Source organism: Acomys russatus, chromosome 1, assembly GCF_903995435.1.
Source record: "Acomys russatus chromosome 1, mAcoRus1.1, whole genome shotgun sequence".
NCBI lineage: Eukaryota > Metazoa > Chordata > Mammalia > Rodentia > Muridae > Acomys > Acomys russatus.
In genome coordinates this window covers 119220823-119237614 of record NC_067137.1, presented here as the reverse complement: position 1 = coordinate 119237614, position 16792 = coordinate 119220823, and the positions used below count along the sequence as shown (strand labels likewise).

General features: G+C 48.2%; 1 protein-coding gene across 2 annotated transcripts in view; it reads left to right on the top strand.

Annotated features, from left to right (window-relative positions):
- Positions 1-16792, top strand: part of Cdc42bpb (CDC42 binding protein kinase beta) — an 86101-nt gene that overhangs the window by 24795 nt on the left and 44514 nt on the right. For both annotated transcript variants that reach the window (XM_051151715.1, XM_051151724.1), the window contains exons 2-5: positions 4799-4890; positions 11269-11352; positions 12041-12136; positions 14700-14848. In XM_051151715.1, coding sequence (XP_051007672.1) covers positions 4799-4890; positions 11269-11352; positions 12041-12136; positions 14700-14848 — 421 coding nt within the window. The remainder of the gene's footprint in view (positions 1-4798; positions 4891-11268; positions 11353-12040; positions 12137-14699; positions 14849-16792) is intronic.

Genomic DNA, 16792 nt, shown 5'->3' with positions numbered 1-16792 from the left:
TCTGTCTCCGAGAGTGCTGGGATTACAGGTGTGAGCCACTGTGTCCGGCTTAGTGTTGTTTCTTATCTAACATGTTTTAAGAGTATGTGACAGTACCTGATGGTTTTATCTGAATGAAACACAGGGCAGGAGAAAATATCTTTTAAAAAAATCATGTATTTTATTGTATATGTATGTGTGTTTTGCCTGTTTGTAAGCATGTGTACTGCTTGAATACCTGGTGCCCATAGATGCCAGAAGAGGGCTCAGATCCCCTGGAGTTACTGATGGTTGTGAGCTACCGTGTAGGTCCTGGGAATTGAACTCTGGCTCTCTACAAGCACAAGTGAAGCCATCTTTCTAGCCTCAATGTTCTGAATTTTATTTTATTATTTTAAGTACAAAACAACAGTAGAATGTGGAATACTGTAAGAAAAACAATCACTCTGTCCTCTTTCCCCGTAGCATTAACTGGTTTTGGTGTTTGGTTTATTTTTGGTTCTGGGGGCATCTAGTCTGACATCACGGGCCTCCCCTTCATCAGGTTGCTGGGGTAAAGCCTCGTGCTCTCCTGAGCCCATGCTCTGGTTCCCAAGGTGTCCAGCATCCTGCCCCTCCTCTCCCCCAGGGTGGGCGTGTCTAAGGTGCCCCGGCTCTCTGGGTGCATTAATGCTAATGTTCATCTGGTGAGCGTGGCTGTCCCCACAGGCTGCTTAGCTACAGCACGCCTGTGATCCCAGCACTCTGGAGGCAGAGGCAGGGGGAATCTCTGTGAGTTAGAGGCTAGCCTGGTCTACAAAGCGAGTCAAGGACTGCCAGAAATGCACAGAGAAACTCCATCTCGAAAAACAAAAAAAAAACAGAACAAAACAAAACAACAACAACAAAAAACAAAACAAAAAAAAGAAAAAGGAAGGAAGAAAAAGTGTTTAAAATGCCTTTCTAATGGTTTCAGATTAGGAGAAGAGTTGTAACTAACAGAAGATCTTTTCCCCAGGCATTTGAGAGTGAGCTCCACGCACTGTTCCCTGGCTGTGCATAGTGTATCTCCTGTAAACACAGGTACCTCACGGAACCGCAGCACAACCTGAGTATCAGCATGTCCTGCCTGCCCATCTTTGGATGCAAGTTAGGCCTCGGGTATTCCGTTTTTCCAAGCTGAAGAACTTATTAATGTCAGTACCAGCTCTGGTGTGCTGTGTGTTTGTGACCATTGTGGGTTGTTTTCTCGGACCATCCTTCTCTGAGGTTGTCCGCGCCACGTCATGCTCTGCCTTCCCTTGCACTTCGCTGCCTAGCGCTGGTCTTGCCTGAGGCGATGCTGGCACTAGGCACTCGTTTCCACTGGGGGCCCTGGAGCTTGACCGCCTGTCTGCGTGGACCCATCTATGCTGAGCCTCTTTCTCTGTCACACACTGTGAGCTCTGACTGCCTCACTCTCTGGCCTAAAGAATGCGCTAGATTTAGCCCTCCCGGACTTCCTTCCAGCGCCACTGTTGCTGCTGTACTTTTGTTCATCCTGATTTCCTGGTTTTACTCTTGTAGTTTCTTTACCATGTCAAGTTTCCCCTTTGGTTTGTTTCTTTAATTGTCCAGTTTCTCAGACTGACCCTGATAGCTCCATGTCAACCTTTTGAGGCACACCTGGATACGGCTGTCAAAAACGCATAAACAGCAACAACAGCAGGTCTGGGCAGAGAGTAGAAGGAAAGCGTGACAAGGAAGGTTAAGGAACCTTAGGACAGTTGATGTGAAACAACCTGGAAAGCGGGCCATGAGGTGGCAGCCTGGGTGCCGGCTCCAGTGGGGCCCACAGCTGAACCCTGGGACGAGATCGCTGCTGTGGACAGAAGAGATCTGTTCCTGGAGTGATGAGTGACCTCTAAGACGGTGCAGCCATAGGCAGTCATGAGATGTTGTTACGACTCGCATCTGTGATGTGATCCCACAGTGGAGAGGGCTTCTTCCTGCATAATAGGAGAATTGAGCAGAATTATGCAAGTCATTTTCTATTTAAACATGTGTGTCTGTCTGTTTTTAAAACCAAGCATTAAAATCTGCATTTCACACCTGCTAAGAGATGAACAGTAAGTCGTATAAAGGATTAAATGTTTTTGAAAGCCATTTAACAGAAAAAAGGATTAAATAGGATCTTCAAAGGATTAATTGGTTTTCTAGACATTAATAAAACAACAGGAGAAAGAAAGGACCAATTAAAATTTATTGAGATAACTCTCTACCCTGTCTCAAAACCTAAATAAATAAATACATAAATACATAAGTAAAACGATAAGTTTTAAACTAATTTCTTCAAGATGAAAAGTATTATAACTGTTTAAGAAGGCCAGCGTAGAAGAACCACACTTACAGCTGCATGTCTTGACAGAGCAGGAATAAAACAGTTACGTGCCTAGCAGGAAGAGCACATGAGTGGCTCAGTGACAGGCTTGCAGCAGGCCAGCCTCCTCACGTAACTTGTGAGGGCTGTGGCACTGAGAACGCTCTGGGCTGGCTTTGCTCGGGAAGGCATCTTAGGAACATAAAACATCTCTGTGTTCTTCAGAGAGCCCAGGGATTTCATTAGTATATGTGAAAATTATCATTGTAAATTTATTCACTATAAAATAACATTAAAATTAACATATTCAGCAGACTCAACTCATGAATCTATTAAAGTGATTGCTGAGTGATACAAAAACATGAAAATCAGAAGTAAAATTAAAATGGCACAGAATTTGTAAGCAGTAATCGTGTCCTGGAACAGGGGCAGGAGCAGCCGCCGGGCAGGCTCACCCCGCACACGAAGCTTTTATAGGTGGGACGTTCTTTGCCTCCCAAGTGCTTCAGCGCCTGCGCTGTTGTGTGCCTGTGCGCCCTGCTTCTGTGGCTCCAGAGAGCCTTGCTGCTGCTTGCACTTGTGCTGGGGAGGGAGTGCTTGCTCTGCTCCTCCCACACACCTTTCTTCTGGCTTGTTCAGGAGTCAGATTCTGTGTTTTCCTTCACAGTACAGTCAGAGGCACTGTTTGGTTCCCCTAAAGTCTCCAGTTGCTGTCTAAAAGCCTTGTTTCCTTTGGGGGTTTTAAGAGTGGTTATTGTTGGTGATATCTGAAAGAAGCAAATATGAACTGCAGCTGACCTGAGGGTCTAACTCAAGGATTTTCTTGCTAGGCTGGCCTTAAATTCCAGGCTTTGTGCATTCCGTTTTCTGAGCTCTGTGCTGTAGTGCACTCACGGTGATGGGCCAGAGTCCACAGCTCACCCTCTGATAGTAGCCAAGAGCCTTATTGCTTCAGTATTCCCGGGAACAGTGACCAGCAGTGATGGAGCAGCTGTGCTAGGAGAAAGAGTGAAGTGAGCTCAGCAGGATGAAAGTCAGTGCAAAGCCTGTAAAATATCAGATTCTGCTTTTCTTGTGGGGGAGGGGGATTTGAGATAGAGTTTCTCTGTGTAGCCCTGGCTGTCCTGGAGCCTGCTCTATAGACAAGGCTGGCCTTGAGCTCACAGAGATCCGCCTGCCTTTGCCTCCCTAGAACTGGGATTACAGGTGTGCACCACAGCCAGGTTATACATTTTGACTGAGCTAGTTTTAGATAGTGATACAAATATATTAATTTGCCCAGTTTTGCCTAACTACCTAAATGTTGTAAAAACCTTTAGTAGCCAGGCGGCGGTAGTGCACACCTTTAATCCCAGTACTTGGGAGACAGAGGCAGGTGGATCTCTGAGTTCAAGGCCAACCTGGTCTACAAAGAGACTCCAGGACAGACAAGGCTACACAGAGAAACCCTGTCTTGAAAAACCAAGAAAAGAAGAAAAGAAACTGCCAATAATTGGAACAAACGCAAGTTAGTATAAAATGTGGGATTTTGTCTGAAGGCAAAAGCAGGCAGGCATATAAGATGCAAGGAACACACTGCCAGGTAGGCCACACCATGGCTAGGAGGGACAGTGGTCAAGAGCACAGGACCGCTAGAGTCAGACTGAACTGTCCTAGTGCTGCTCCTGTCACTCTTTCTGGGGAGAAGCGAGAACCTATAGAACCTATATGGGTTATTGTCATCTACCGGTAGGTGACAGAGCCCTGTTGTTGTGAAGGTTAAAAGAGCAAGGCAGGGTCTGGTCTGGTTGTTTCCTTGAAGGCTCAGGAAAGAACTTGTTTGCCTGTTTCAGCTCCTAGTGACTACCAGCATTCCCTGGTGGTAACTGGTTTGGGGCTGCTTCCCTACATCCTGTATCTTCATGTGGCCTTTTCTCCCTCCTGCCTCTGGCCAATTTTTCTTCTTAAGAGAACACAGATCTTGTTGGCTTTAGGGCACACCCAGTTGCAGTTTGTGACCTTATGCTAACTGGGTTAGATCTGTGAAGACATTATTTCCAAACAAAGTCACATTTTGGGGGAACACTTCATCCCAGCACTACACCTTCCAAAACCCAGCTGCTTTTACTGGTCGGTAAAACAGCGTTGGTGGGAAGTGAACATCATCAGTAACCACACAAGCAGGGAACACAGAAATACCCACCCAGTGCTCTGTGGTCATTGGCAGGGCTGCCCTATGGTGATTTTTGGGACATGCGAGTTGCTCTCAGTGGACCAACCTTGGATCTGGGCAGGAAGTTTAGAGGGTTTTTTTTTTTTTTTTTTTTTTTTAACCAGGGGATTTTCACAGCAGTGATATTTGCTACAGTAGCTACTGAATCATGGCTGTTGACAGACATCCACATTCAGAGAAACCCTGAGGCCGTGTGGTACCTCCATTGGCTAGGTCGTAAGAGGGCATTAGTGTGCTGGACTCAACTGGTGCTTTCTCTCTTTTTGTAGCTAAGCCGTTCACGCAGCTCGTGAAGGACATGCAGCTTCACCGGGAAGACTTTGAGATCATCAAAGTGATCGGGAGAGGGGCGTTTGGTGAGGTAAGAGGGACTCCCTTGCGTGGCCCAGGCAGTACTGGCTCCTTACATGGTGGGCACATGTCCACGGTGTCACCTGGAGATCTCTGGGTGGGTAAACTCTGAGAAACAAGAAAACAAAGTTTATTATTGCCTAATTATTCTGCATATTTTGGGACCAAATCAATAGTTTTAAATTTCTAATTTGTTGGTTGAAATATTTTTAGATTTTTTCCTCCCTCATATTTTGTTTGTTTACTTTTTTTGGTCAAGATCTCATAAAGCCCAGACTGACCTTGAACTCACTATGTAAATGAACTTTGGTCTTTCTGCCTTTGCCTCCCACGTGCTGGTATTCGGGGCTTTTATCCCAGCCCTAATGCTCTTGACATTTTCCAAAGACTGCAAGAGGGGCCAAGTCGGATTTACTCTGGGCCATTAGCACTGGTGCTGTCGTGTCTGACCTCAGCATCTCCCCCTGTGTCTCCAGGACTGTGGAGTCTGCCCCGATGCCCTAGCTAGCTTTGGAAGTACATGTCAATCACTGAGGAAGAATCAGACAGTAAAAAGCCTCTGTGGCACATCCTGAGCCTTGAACTCGTCTGCCAGCGAGCCCTGGACGTCACCCTCTGTGTAAAGTGTTAAATGCACGAAAGACAGTCATTTTGAGAGGCAGCTGCTTAGAGTGCAAACCAGCTCAGGGTTGGGTCATATTCTTTTCTGCTGAAGTCACTTCATGATCCCCGCTAAACTGTAGGGCTGTGACCCTGTGTCTTGTTACACCCTGTCTCCTACCTCTACTTTCTTGTGTCTCCTTTCTAGCCCCATCTCTCTTGGCCCTTGGGGGTGAGGGGGCGGAATCCCGTCCCCAGTGGCTTTTCCTTAGCCCCAGGCTTATCTTAGCCTGCTCTGGAGTTGAAATATCACATTCAAAATACACAAACTTATACACACACTTTGTGTTCTGACGGAGGCTGGTACCTCTGGAGCTAGCTGGGTGTCTCCATTCTGAAGGCTCTCTCCTGTCTCTTGACAGGACCTCACCCACACCCAGGCAGCAACTCGTTAAAAACAGGGAACTTTTTCCCTGATGGAGCCGCAGGAAGCCCGAGGTCTGCCCGTGGTCCGTAGCCTGCTGGGTGGTGAGCGTGGGACTAGGAAGAAGATAGAGGGTCTGCTGAGGAGCCGGCCAGGGCCACTGGAGGGCCGCAGCCACAGACGCAGCCACCTCGTGAAGAGGGAGGAGGACATGGTGGGTGGGAACAGGATTAGTAGGTGAAATGAAAGAAAGGAAGTTCCCTTGCCAAAACAATTATTGGTGTGTGTGTGTGTGTGTGTGTGTGTGTGTGTGTGTGTGTGTGTGTGTACACACGCAAAGAACTTAATCCAAAACTCAGGGATTTTAATGATTTACAGAGGTGACACTGATCAGATGAGGGCTCCTCCCAGATTGAGAACCAAATCTTGCAGGCTGAGCCCTGCCCTCCCCTCCCACAATTTTTCTCTCCTTCCTTTTGTAATTCTAGGGCTCAATCCAGAAGGCCTTGCAACTTTTTTTTTTTTTTTTAATGTTTTGAGACAGGGTCTTCCTATGTAGACCAGGCTGACTTCAAACTCAGAGGTCAACCTGCCTCTGCTTCTCAGAACTGGCATCAAAGGTGTGCACTGCCACATCCAGCCAATTAAAAAAAAGATATTATTTTTGCTTTATGTGTACATGAGTTTATGTGTATCGTGTACCTGCAGACACCCATGGAGGCCAGACGGTGTCAGATCACCTCAAACTGGAATTATAGTTTGGACTACCTGATCTGGGTGCTGAGAACTGAACCTTGGTCCTCGCAGGAGCAATTCTCTGCTGATCCATCTCTTCAGCCCCACCCCACCCCACCCCACCCCTGTAAGGCATAGTAACTCATGGCTTTGATCCGGCAGTTGGGAGACTGAGGTAGGAAGATTGCCATGAGTTTGAGTCTGACGTAGAAAATATATAGTCCTACCTCAAGAAAACAACAAATAAAATTTAAAAAGAGAAGACCCTTCTCTTTGTGTATTCTTGGTTGTCCTGTGGTGGCCTCAGCATCATCCGTGAGTGTCTTCTCAGGTCCGCATGTCCTGAGCTGGCACCCATGCTCAGTTACCCAGTCAACCTGCTTGCTTTCCTGTGGCCATGCACTCTTAGACCTCCCCTGCCATAAACTAAACCTTTGGCCTCTGGCCGAGGTTACCACGGTGTATGTCCCAGAAGTGTGCCAGTCTTTGCTGGTGTCTCTGACAGCACTGGGCAAGTCACAAAAGTATGGACGTTTGCCAGCCATTGCGGGGATGAACATTCTTCCGGTGTGCCCCTGTTTGAGTTTCGTGTTCATGAACATGTAATGTGTATGCTTATGGGGCACAGGGTGTTGATCATCCTGAGCCTTGGTCCCTGGCATTTCCCTCTCTGTCATTTCTTTTGAGTTCAGAGCCATCAAGCTCCTCTTTTCCGCCTTTCGTAAAGCACATTCTCAGTTAGGCTTTCACACAGCACCAGTCTGCCATCTGCTCCACAGCAGCCTGAGATGTGCTCTCAGGTGAGAACGTGCAGACCCAGGTGTCCTAGTCAGGGTGACTGTTGCTGAGATGAAGCACCCTGACAAAAGCAAACTGGGGGGGGGGGTGTTTATTTGGCTTACACTTCCACACCACAGCCCATCACTGGCTGGTCACAACAGGGACCTGGAGGCAGGAGCTGATGCAGAGGCTGTGGAGGGTACTGCTTCCTGCCTTGCTCCCCATGCCTGGCACAGCCTGGTACTACCCACGATAGGCTGGGCCTTCCCATCACTCAGTCATGGAGAAAATGCCTATAGGCTTGCCTATAGCCAGCTCTTACAGAGGCATTTTCTCAACCGAGGTTCCCTTCTCTCTGATGGTAAATCTTGTGTCAAGTTGACCTAAACCTACCCAGAACGCCAGCACTATGCTGGTGTTTGGTGTGCAGAGAACACAGTGTGCAGGCGGGTTTCTAGGTAGGTAAGCAGGGCCACGACACCATCTCTGTGTGAGGGGCAGCCGTGTATAGGGACACTATCCGCTGCCTAGAAGCAGGCATGGGAGGTCTGTCTGAGGGGTGATGGGGCCAACAGCTGACTTGGCCTGAGCAGCCCTTGCATCCCATGGAAGCTTCTCATGGGTGACCACACTAGGCGTGGCTCGTGTTGTCCGGGAAGGATAAGAGCTGTAGCCAGGGTGGAGCTTGACTTGGATCTCTGAGCCCAGCCATTCTGCCTTGATGGAGTCACATTAAAAATCAGATGAACAAAACTTTGCAAAACACTTCACTCTAACTATACGGCAAGTGCAGTAGCCCTGGGCTCAGGGGTCGGGTGAGGTATCCTTCTGTTAAGGATCACTGTGCGTACACGCGTGCGTGCGTACGTATGAGAGAGAGACAGACAGACAGACAGAGAACCTGAACCATTGAAAATAAGTTGCTTACCCCCAGTGCCTTGGCAACTAGTTTTCCTTTTTCTTTTTTGCTTTCTTTTTCTTTGGTGGGGCTGGAGAGGAAAGCCAGGGCCTTGTGAGTGTGAGTCAAGTCAAGTGCCACTGAGCCACATCCCAAGCCCAGAGACTGTTTCCTCACACAGAGTGTCTTGTGTCTGCCTACATATAATTAATTTAAAACAGGTTTTTTGTTTGTGGGTTTGGTTTTTTGGTCTCTGTTTTGCTTCTAGCACAGGGCCAGCGTGAAGTATTAACTTTGTTCTCATGTTCTGTGGTCTGTCTGTCTGTCTTTCTTTCTTTTTGGTTTTTGAGACAAGGTTTCTCTGTGTAGCCTTGGCTGCCCTGAACTTTGTAGACCAGGCTGGCTTTGAACCCACAGAGATCCTCCTGCCTCTGCTTCCTGAGTGCTGGAATTAAAAGTGTGAGCCATGGGCTAAAGAGATGGCTCAGTGGTTAAGAGCACTGTCTGCTCTTCTAAAGGACCTGGGTTCAATTTCCAGCAATCACATGGCAGCTCACAACTGTCTGTAACTTCAGTTCCAGGTGATCTGACACTCTCACACTAATGCACATAAAAATAAATAAATCATTAAAAACAAAAAAGTGTGAGCCACCACACCTGGCCTAGGGTCAATTTTTAATGCTTTATAAAATTCCTTTGCTGAAATGTTTGATTTCAGACATATTTTTAGATGGTAACTGTGTGTGTGTGTGTGTGTGTGTGTGTGTGTGTGTGTGTGTGAGAGAGAGAGAGAGAGAGAGAGAGAGAGAGAGAGAGAGAGAGAGAGAGAGAGAGAGAGAGAGAGAGAGATATTTGTACTTAGGGATCCTAGTAGAGCCCAAAGGTTGACATGGCTTGGTCCAACCCAGGCGCCAGGGTCTGTCAGTGTCTGCCTCCCGCTGGGATCACAGGTGTGCCGCGCTGTGTCCTTGGGCCTTGGGAATTGAGCTGAGAGCCAACTCTCTGGCCTCAAAATGATCATTTTTCTTTGAAGCACTTGGATTGAAATTTGGGCTGGGAATTTTCTGGTGAGCCAAATGAGAATTTTATGTCTTGTTTATTTTGTAAGTTGTTTTATAGTAAAATTTATCCCACAGGCAAGGATTTTTTTTTCCACATTAAATTTTACTTGACTATTTCACTACTACATATTTCTAACAAGTGGTCTTTTTTGTTTTGTTTTGTATTGTTCTGTTTTTTTGTGACAGTCCTGTCTTTCCATGCATTTTAATGGCTACTTTATATGTTGTCCAAGCAGTGGTTTGGGCTGGATGTGTGTCACGTGAGACCGAGGCCCTGAGAAAGATCCAGTGTTGTAGGTCTTGTTCTCAGCCTCGTCTTCAGAGTGTCAGTGCTTTTCCCAAGTCAGCTCTGCTGAGCTCTGCAGCAGTGAAGCCAGGGTGGCTAAAATGGCGGTGCCACATTCAATAGCCCATCACTGGCTCTCAGGGGAAGAGCCGCTCTGTGCAGTAGGAGAACGCTGCTCTGTACAGAGACATGATGCATGCACCATTTCCTGTTTACTCAGGTTACAGCACGCTTGGCTGTTGCTGTCTAAGGCGTAGATAAACAGCATGGGAGGGGCCATCATGAAGAGCCACCTGTGCTCTTACCTAGGGAGAGTGTGTGGGGCATATGTCTGTGACCCAGAAGGCCTGGGGCTGTGCAGGGGTGGACATCACGGAGGAGCCCTTGTCCTCTCAGGAAGATGTTGACTTGTGACTCACTTTACTGTGGGCTTTAGAAGCGTGTGCTGGAGAGAAATTCTGCTGCTCCTTGCACTGCCGTTTAGACCCTCCCACCCTCAAAGCCCACATCTCTGAAAAATGGTTGTCCAGCATCCTTACCAGTAAAGATTGTGAGGATTGAGCAAGGGTTCAGACTGCTCATCAGTGCTGCCTGCACATGGCACATGGTTAGGACACGTCAGCTCTCAGGCCCCGTGATGGTGGCAGTTCTACCTAAGCTCTCTGTTCCATGGCTGTCAGTGCCGAGGCGCTTGGCCTTCCTTCCAGAGGCCACTCACAGTGTCTTGAAGATGTAGGTCAGTGAGCAAGTGGTAGAGTGTGCAAACAGTGGCGCGTCTTGGTGCTGCTAGTCACGATGGCCAAGGTGACTTCCTGAACAAGGTGGTTTACAGTTAGGCCTGACGTTGCTCTAAGCCCCTTTGGTAGTCAATGGGGTCTGAGGCCAAAGAAGTGAATCGTTTGCTATACGCTAGACCCGTCTCGACCACTACCTCCATGAAGCAGAGACTCAGATGAGTGGCTGGTGGCTGGTAGGAGCTGGCAGGGCAGGTGGACATGGCGGGGTGGAGTCGGAGTATATAGATCGCCCCCAAGTATAGGGAGAAGCCTTGAGAGCTGCAAGCCAGCATAAGAAGAGCTGTGTTTGTTTTTACTGAAATTCTTGGGGTGTTGCCCCTGTGCATGACTGAGCTCTAGTTCCCATTGCTGAGTATGAAATGGTCTTTTTAGCTGAACCAGGTGGTCTCAACCCAGCTACAGTATGGTTAAAGAAGGGCTTTCTTCTTTAAAGAACAAATTTAGGAGAGATGGCTCAGAGGTTAAGAGCACTGACTGCTCTTCCAGAGGTCCTGAGTTCAATTCCCAGCAACCACATGGTGGCTCACAACCATCTATAATGTGATCTGACGCCCTCTTCTGGCAGAGCACTGTATACATAATAATAAATACATAAATACATAAATACATAATAATACATAAATACATAATAATAAATAAATAAATCTTTAAAAAAAAAGAACAAAAAAAAATATATATATATGTATACAACTTTTCTCTTTTTCCTTCCCATCTCTCAGGGTTCCGGCCAGTTAGGATTGCCACTTAAATGTGCAAGGCTTTTGAACCATTAACTGAATTTTTGTTAAATTCAAATTTGCATTCTAGGTTGCTGTTGTCAAAATGAAGAGCACCGAACGGATTTATGCAATGAAAATTCTCAACAAATGGGAGATGCTAAAGAGAGCAGAGGTATGTGCGGAGTGTACGGTGAGTAAAAACGTGTGAGAAGGGATGCTGGCCGTACGGGCTACTGCAGCCACCTGAGGCACTTCAGACACAGACACAAGCAGAGCTGATGCTGTGCAGGGACATGAAGGACCAGAGTGAAGGGATGGGGTGGCAGAAGCCGCGGGGTGATGGTCCTGGGTCCCCGCCCCCAGCCTCTGGTCTCAGCCCTGTCACAGCCTTGTCCTTCATCCCTCCACAGAGGCTCTCAGGTTGTCTTCTTCTTGGCACCGCTCCATCGGTCATGTCCATCCTCTCCCTTCTCTCCCTGCCGGCTCCCTTGGCTTCTCCTCTTTGCCGACCTTGCCCAGGGCAGTCTAGGCTTCAGTGGAGCTGTGGCCTATGGCTAGGCTCCGCCCTCTGCAACAGGGGGCTTCTGGGTGGAGGAGTCCCTCCTCCTGGGAGACCTGTGTGTGGTCTCTGGCCTCTCCCATCTTTGTTCTCTGTGGTCCCTGCCCTTGCCCAGGGCTCAGGAGTGGGAAAGCACACATACTCCGTCTCTGGGACAGGGGTACATTTGGTTCCAGGAGAGATAAAGACATCAGGCTACGGACAATCAGGAGGTCAAAAGAGTCCACTAGTATTTAGGAATCTGTTCTGTGGGACCCTTCCCTAGATGGACGCAGACTGACTGTTCTCTCGTTCCACACAGACAGCCTGTTTCCGGGAAGAGCGCGACGTGCTGGTGAACGGCGACTGCCAGTGGATCACTGCCCTCCACTACGCCTTTCAGGATGAGAACTACCTGGTAGGTCTGCGTGCTCAGGCACCTGGTAGGTCTGCGTGCTCAGGCACCTGGTAGGTCTGCGTGCTCAGGCACCTGGTAGGTCTGCATGCTCAGGGCACAACCCCACTAGGGACTTTCCCTCATAGTTTTGGCTCCTCCTTGCTGCCACTCAGAAAAGAGTAAGACTGAGGAGAGGACACTGTCAGTACATGCTAGCCTGCACAAAACCGAGGGGTTTGCTTCAATTTAATAGTTACCAGGTAGAATTGTTAACAGTTTCCAAAGTTTGTGCGTCATTTTTCTCAAACCGTTATTTTACTGCATGACTTGGTTCTTAAAACATTTAAATATTTTATTAATTTATTCATATTACATCTCAGTGGTTATCCCATCCCTTGTATCCTCCCATTCCTCCCTCCCTCCCACTTTCCCCTTACTCCCCTCCCCTATGGCTGTGACTGAGGGGGACCTCCTCCCCCTGTATATGCTCATAGGGTATCAAGTCTCTTCTTGGTCTTAAAACATTTTAAGTGTATAAAATGTGTTTGGTTCTGTCTGTCTGTCTGTCTATCTGGTAGCACACCTGTGTTCCCAGCGCTGTGAAGGCTGAGGCATTGGGTTCAGAGAGAAAAGCAACAGCACTTGGGGAATTTAGATGCCCTTGCTCTGTACTGCAACCTGTCTCTCTTTTCTCATGTGAGTCCCCAGAGACGAGTCCCTGGGCAGGGCATCATCTCAGGGCTCTGACTGAGCCAGCACTCACTTTCAGCATCTGTGCGCCCTTTGGAAGTACACTTTCAGTCAGCTTGTGGTCCACACATGAGTAGAGAATTGAGTATTGACACACATGTGTATAATGTTGAGTGTGGACACACCTGTGTGTAGAGTTGAACATGCACACACGTGTGTGTAGAGTTGAGCGTTGACACAAGCATGTGTAGAGTTGAACGTGGACAGCCATGCAACAGTCCTGGGCAGCCAGTTTAGAAGAGAGACCTGCTGATGATCTTGAGCCCTGAGTGGCCTTGCTTAGGAGAACATTCTAGAATGACTCAAGCCAGTACTCTTGAGATGGTTTCTGAGTGTGTTCTGTGGACCACGGAGAAGCAGGGCTGTGCTTAATCTTGTCCAGTGCTTTTGCCTTGGCAGTGGCTGAGCAGGATCTGATTGCTGCTGTCCTCACAGTCTCCAAGTGGAGACCTGAGGCCTTTCCCTGTCCACAGGGCTCACTTGCGTGTTTGCCCTGGGGCGCTCCTTGGTCAAGTATCCATTTGCTGCAAAGTGTTTTTATTCATCTTAAAATAGTTTCTTCCAAATATCAGAGAACTCTGAGATTTGAACAACCAGAGTGTGGTAAATGGTATATGTCATATTGTTTATTTAGAGAAGTGTCTTTGTTCCAGCAGAGGGCAGCTGGTAACGTCAGGCCTGTGGTTGTGTTGGTCAACCTTGTCAATGACTCCATAGTGTAAGCCTTTGTGAGTACCCTCTTTCTGTAACTGGGATGTCTGGGGCAGAGTGTGTGGCTGTGTGCTCATAGTCCTTGCACAGATGACACTCAGCCATGTCAGGGTCCCTGCTCTGCTTTGCTGGGACAGGTGGATGATCTTCTTCAGTTCCTGAAGAAGGTGAGAGCTGTTGGTTACATGCTTTAAGACAGGGATGCTGCGGTTTGCTCACACCCAGGGGAGCACTCTCAGATGGTGGCATGGTGGTCACCTTAGTTTCATAGGGCATGCTTCTCTGCCCGGCTCTAAGCTGGGCATGAGAGGAGGGCTGTGTTGACGACAGACAGGCACAGTGTGCAGCTGTCACACAGTAGAGCTGGCACTACACTAGATCTTAGTACTTTTTTTAGAAGTAGAGACGAGGCGGCCCGTTTTTCTGTGTCCCAGAGGCTGGAACTGTGGCCTGCCCACCCTAGCTGTGGCCTGTGGCGATCCTCCCCCCACACCTCTCTGATGTAACGGGATGCTTCCAGCAGGGCCTCTGCAGCTCTGGGCTCTCTGGCGTGAGTCTCCAAGCGCTGCATGGGAGAGGCTGTTCTTGAGCAGCGTGTCTGTGCAGGCACACTGTGTGCCTGGAACTCTGTGGCCTTGTAACTGTATGAGTGAAGGGAAACACTCAGCCTTTAGCAGGAGACATTTCTCCTGGTAAAGCAGGCGCTGTCTGACCTGCTGGTGGCGGAACTCGGTTTGATGACATTATCTTTTCACAAGAGCTGCTGGTGTCTGATTCTAGGTAGCACGTCTCTGTTCATAATCAGGACATCTCAAGGATGTCTGTGAGCAGAGCTTGTGTTTCAGACCCCCGGCTCTTAGTGGGCTTCTCTGTTAGCGGTGCCTTTGGCCTTTCTTCACTGACTAGGGTACTGTTTAGTGAGGTCTGTTCTCTGCTTGTCTGCATTAGGATTACAGCAACACCACACAGTGTTTTCTGAGAGGAGATCATTGCATGTGCTTGCAGTCCTAGCACACTGGAGCCTGGACGGCTAGTGTCAGAGCTGGCGTGCTGGAGGCTTCCTGGACAGCTAGCGTCAGGTGTGGTGCTCAAAGCTGCTCTCTCTCCTTTCCCCAATCTGCAGTACTTGGTTATGGATTACTATGTGGGAGGTGATTTGCTGACGCTGCTGAGTAAGTTTGAAGACAAGCTTCCAGAAGACATGGCGAGGTTCTACATTGGCGAAATGGTGTTGGCCATCGATTCCATCCACCAGCTCCACTACGTGCACAGGTAACTGCCTTGTCATGGGATTTTTGAGTGCTACGTGAAACATTAAATTCTCCTTTTAGAGTTCCTGGCCTTAGGCCTCAGGTTCCAGGCCACCCAAGGAGTCCTGCAGGTGACACCAGTCCTTACTAAGTTCAGGTACAAGGTGATTTGTTTGGGCTTCCATCGCTCCTCTTGTGGTAGCCTAATGTCCAGCAGCTGAGCCGTCTTGGCTTTTAGTGTTCCCTTGGCAGAGCCCTCTCTACTGCCTGTCCTCATGCACCTCTATGCTCAGCCCTCCTAGGGGAAGAGAGGGTTGAAGTGTGGGTATTGGTATCACAGCAATGGAAAGGCCAGAAGAGTGGCGGCTCTCAGGGCTGCCCTTCCCTCTCTCACATTGCCCCAGTTGGTAAAATTACTTCGGGTGAAGTCAGTAGACAGTGGCTATTTGACTCCTACAGCTGAGCCTTGTGATGTATGAAGTGGACATATTTTTAAAAAGAATTTATTTTTATTTGTGTGTCTTGTGTGTATCTGTGTCTGTACCACTTGTATGGTTGTCTAGAGACTCCAGAAGGGGGTGTTGGATTGTGAGAACTAGTTACAAGCAGTTGTGAGCTGCCTGACATGTGTGCTGGGAACCGAACATCTCTCCTCCAGAGACCAACAAATGCTTAACCATTGAACCATCTCTTCAACTGCTAAAATCCATTTTATTTTACTTATTTCATTACTGAGCTGGGAGCTTGCTGTTTCATCTAGGCTGGACAGCCAGTGAGCTCTCGGGATCTTCCTATCCTTCCCCAGGGCTTACAGACACAGTTACATCCAGCTCTCTACAGGGTGCTGGGGATTTGAACTCTTGCCCTCAGACTTACAGAGCAGCCACTTTTAACCATCTCCTTAGCCCAAAGTATACATCCTTTGTTTGTTTTTGTTGTTGTTGGTTGGCTTTTTGAGACAAGGTTTCTCTGTAACAGTTCTGGCTGTCCTGGCCTCAATTTGTGGACCAGGCTAGTAGCAAACTCTCAGAATTTGCCTGCCTCTGCCTCCCGAGTGCTGGCATTAAAGATGTACTCTACCACACCTGGCCCCAAAAATATACATTTAAAATTTTTGTTTTTGTTGTTAGATGTATTTGTTTGTTTTGGGGTGCTGTGGTGTGTGTGTGGTGATCAGAAAAACTGTCAGAAGATGGTCTCTCCATCTACTGTTCAGGGATGTAACTCAGGCTCGACAGCAAGCGGCTTTACCCAGTGAGCCATCTTGTTGCCTCAAGACTAGTTTTTAGATCATTTTTTGTTTCCCTGGAGTAAATGTCTTCCTGGTTCTTCTGAGTACTTTAATGAGGCTCTATCACCATCCCCATAGACCACACTTATGTTAAAAGTGCTGTACACATGGAAGGAATGTCTCTTTTTATTTATGCTTTGTGCTTCTGTTCCCCTGGGCTGATCCCTGGAGAGTGTTTTGAGTGGAGAGGCGGTCTCATATCTCTGAAATCACAGCCTGTCTTCCTTTTGTGAGGCTCATTCTTGGCTGTGGTGGTTTCTTGAGAAGGGGACCCGTGAGGTCTTGTCTTCTGTTCCATCCACACTGGTGACTCGGGCTCACTGTGGAGAGTGTCAGGCTGCATATCACTTCCTCGGATTTTGACATTGCAGCTCCTATGTCTTCCTTCTGCACAAAGCTCTGCAAAGATGAAGGTCTCTGGTGTTAGTTTGTTCTGTGCTTTTCCTGTGTTTCTGGGATAGAGCCAGGGCCTGTGTGACCTGAGCAGACTTTGCGGTGCTGCACACCACCCAGCTTTCCCATTTCACTGAGAGTGCTGCATCATGGGAATGCAACAGGTCCCAGGGGGTGGCACTGGCCCCAGGGTACCCACAGGAGCTGCCCCAGAGTGTATAGTGCTCACTTTACTTCAGAGATTGATGGAGGTGTCTCCCCCATGCATGTGCTCTGTGCTGT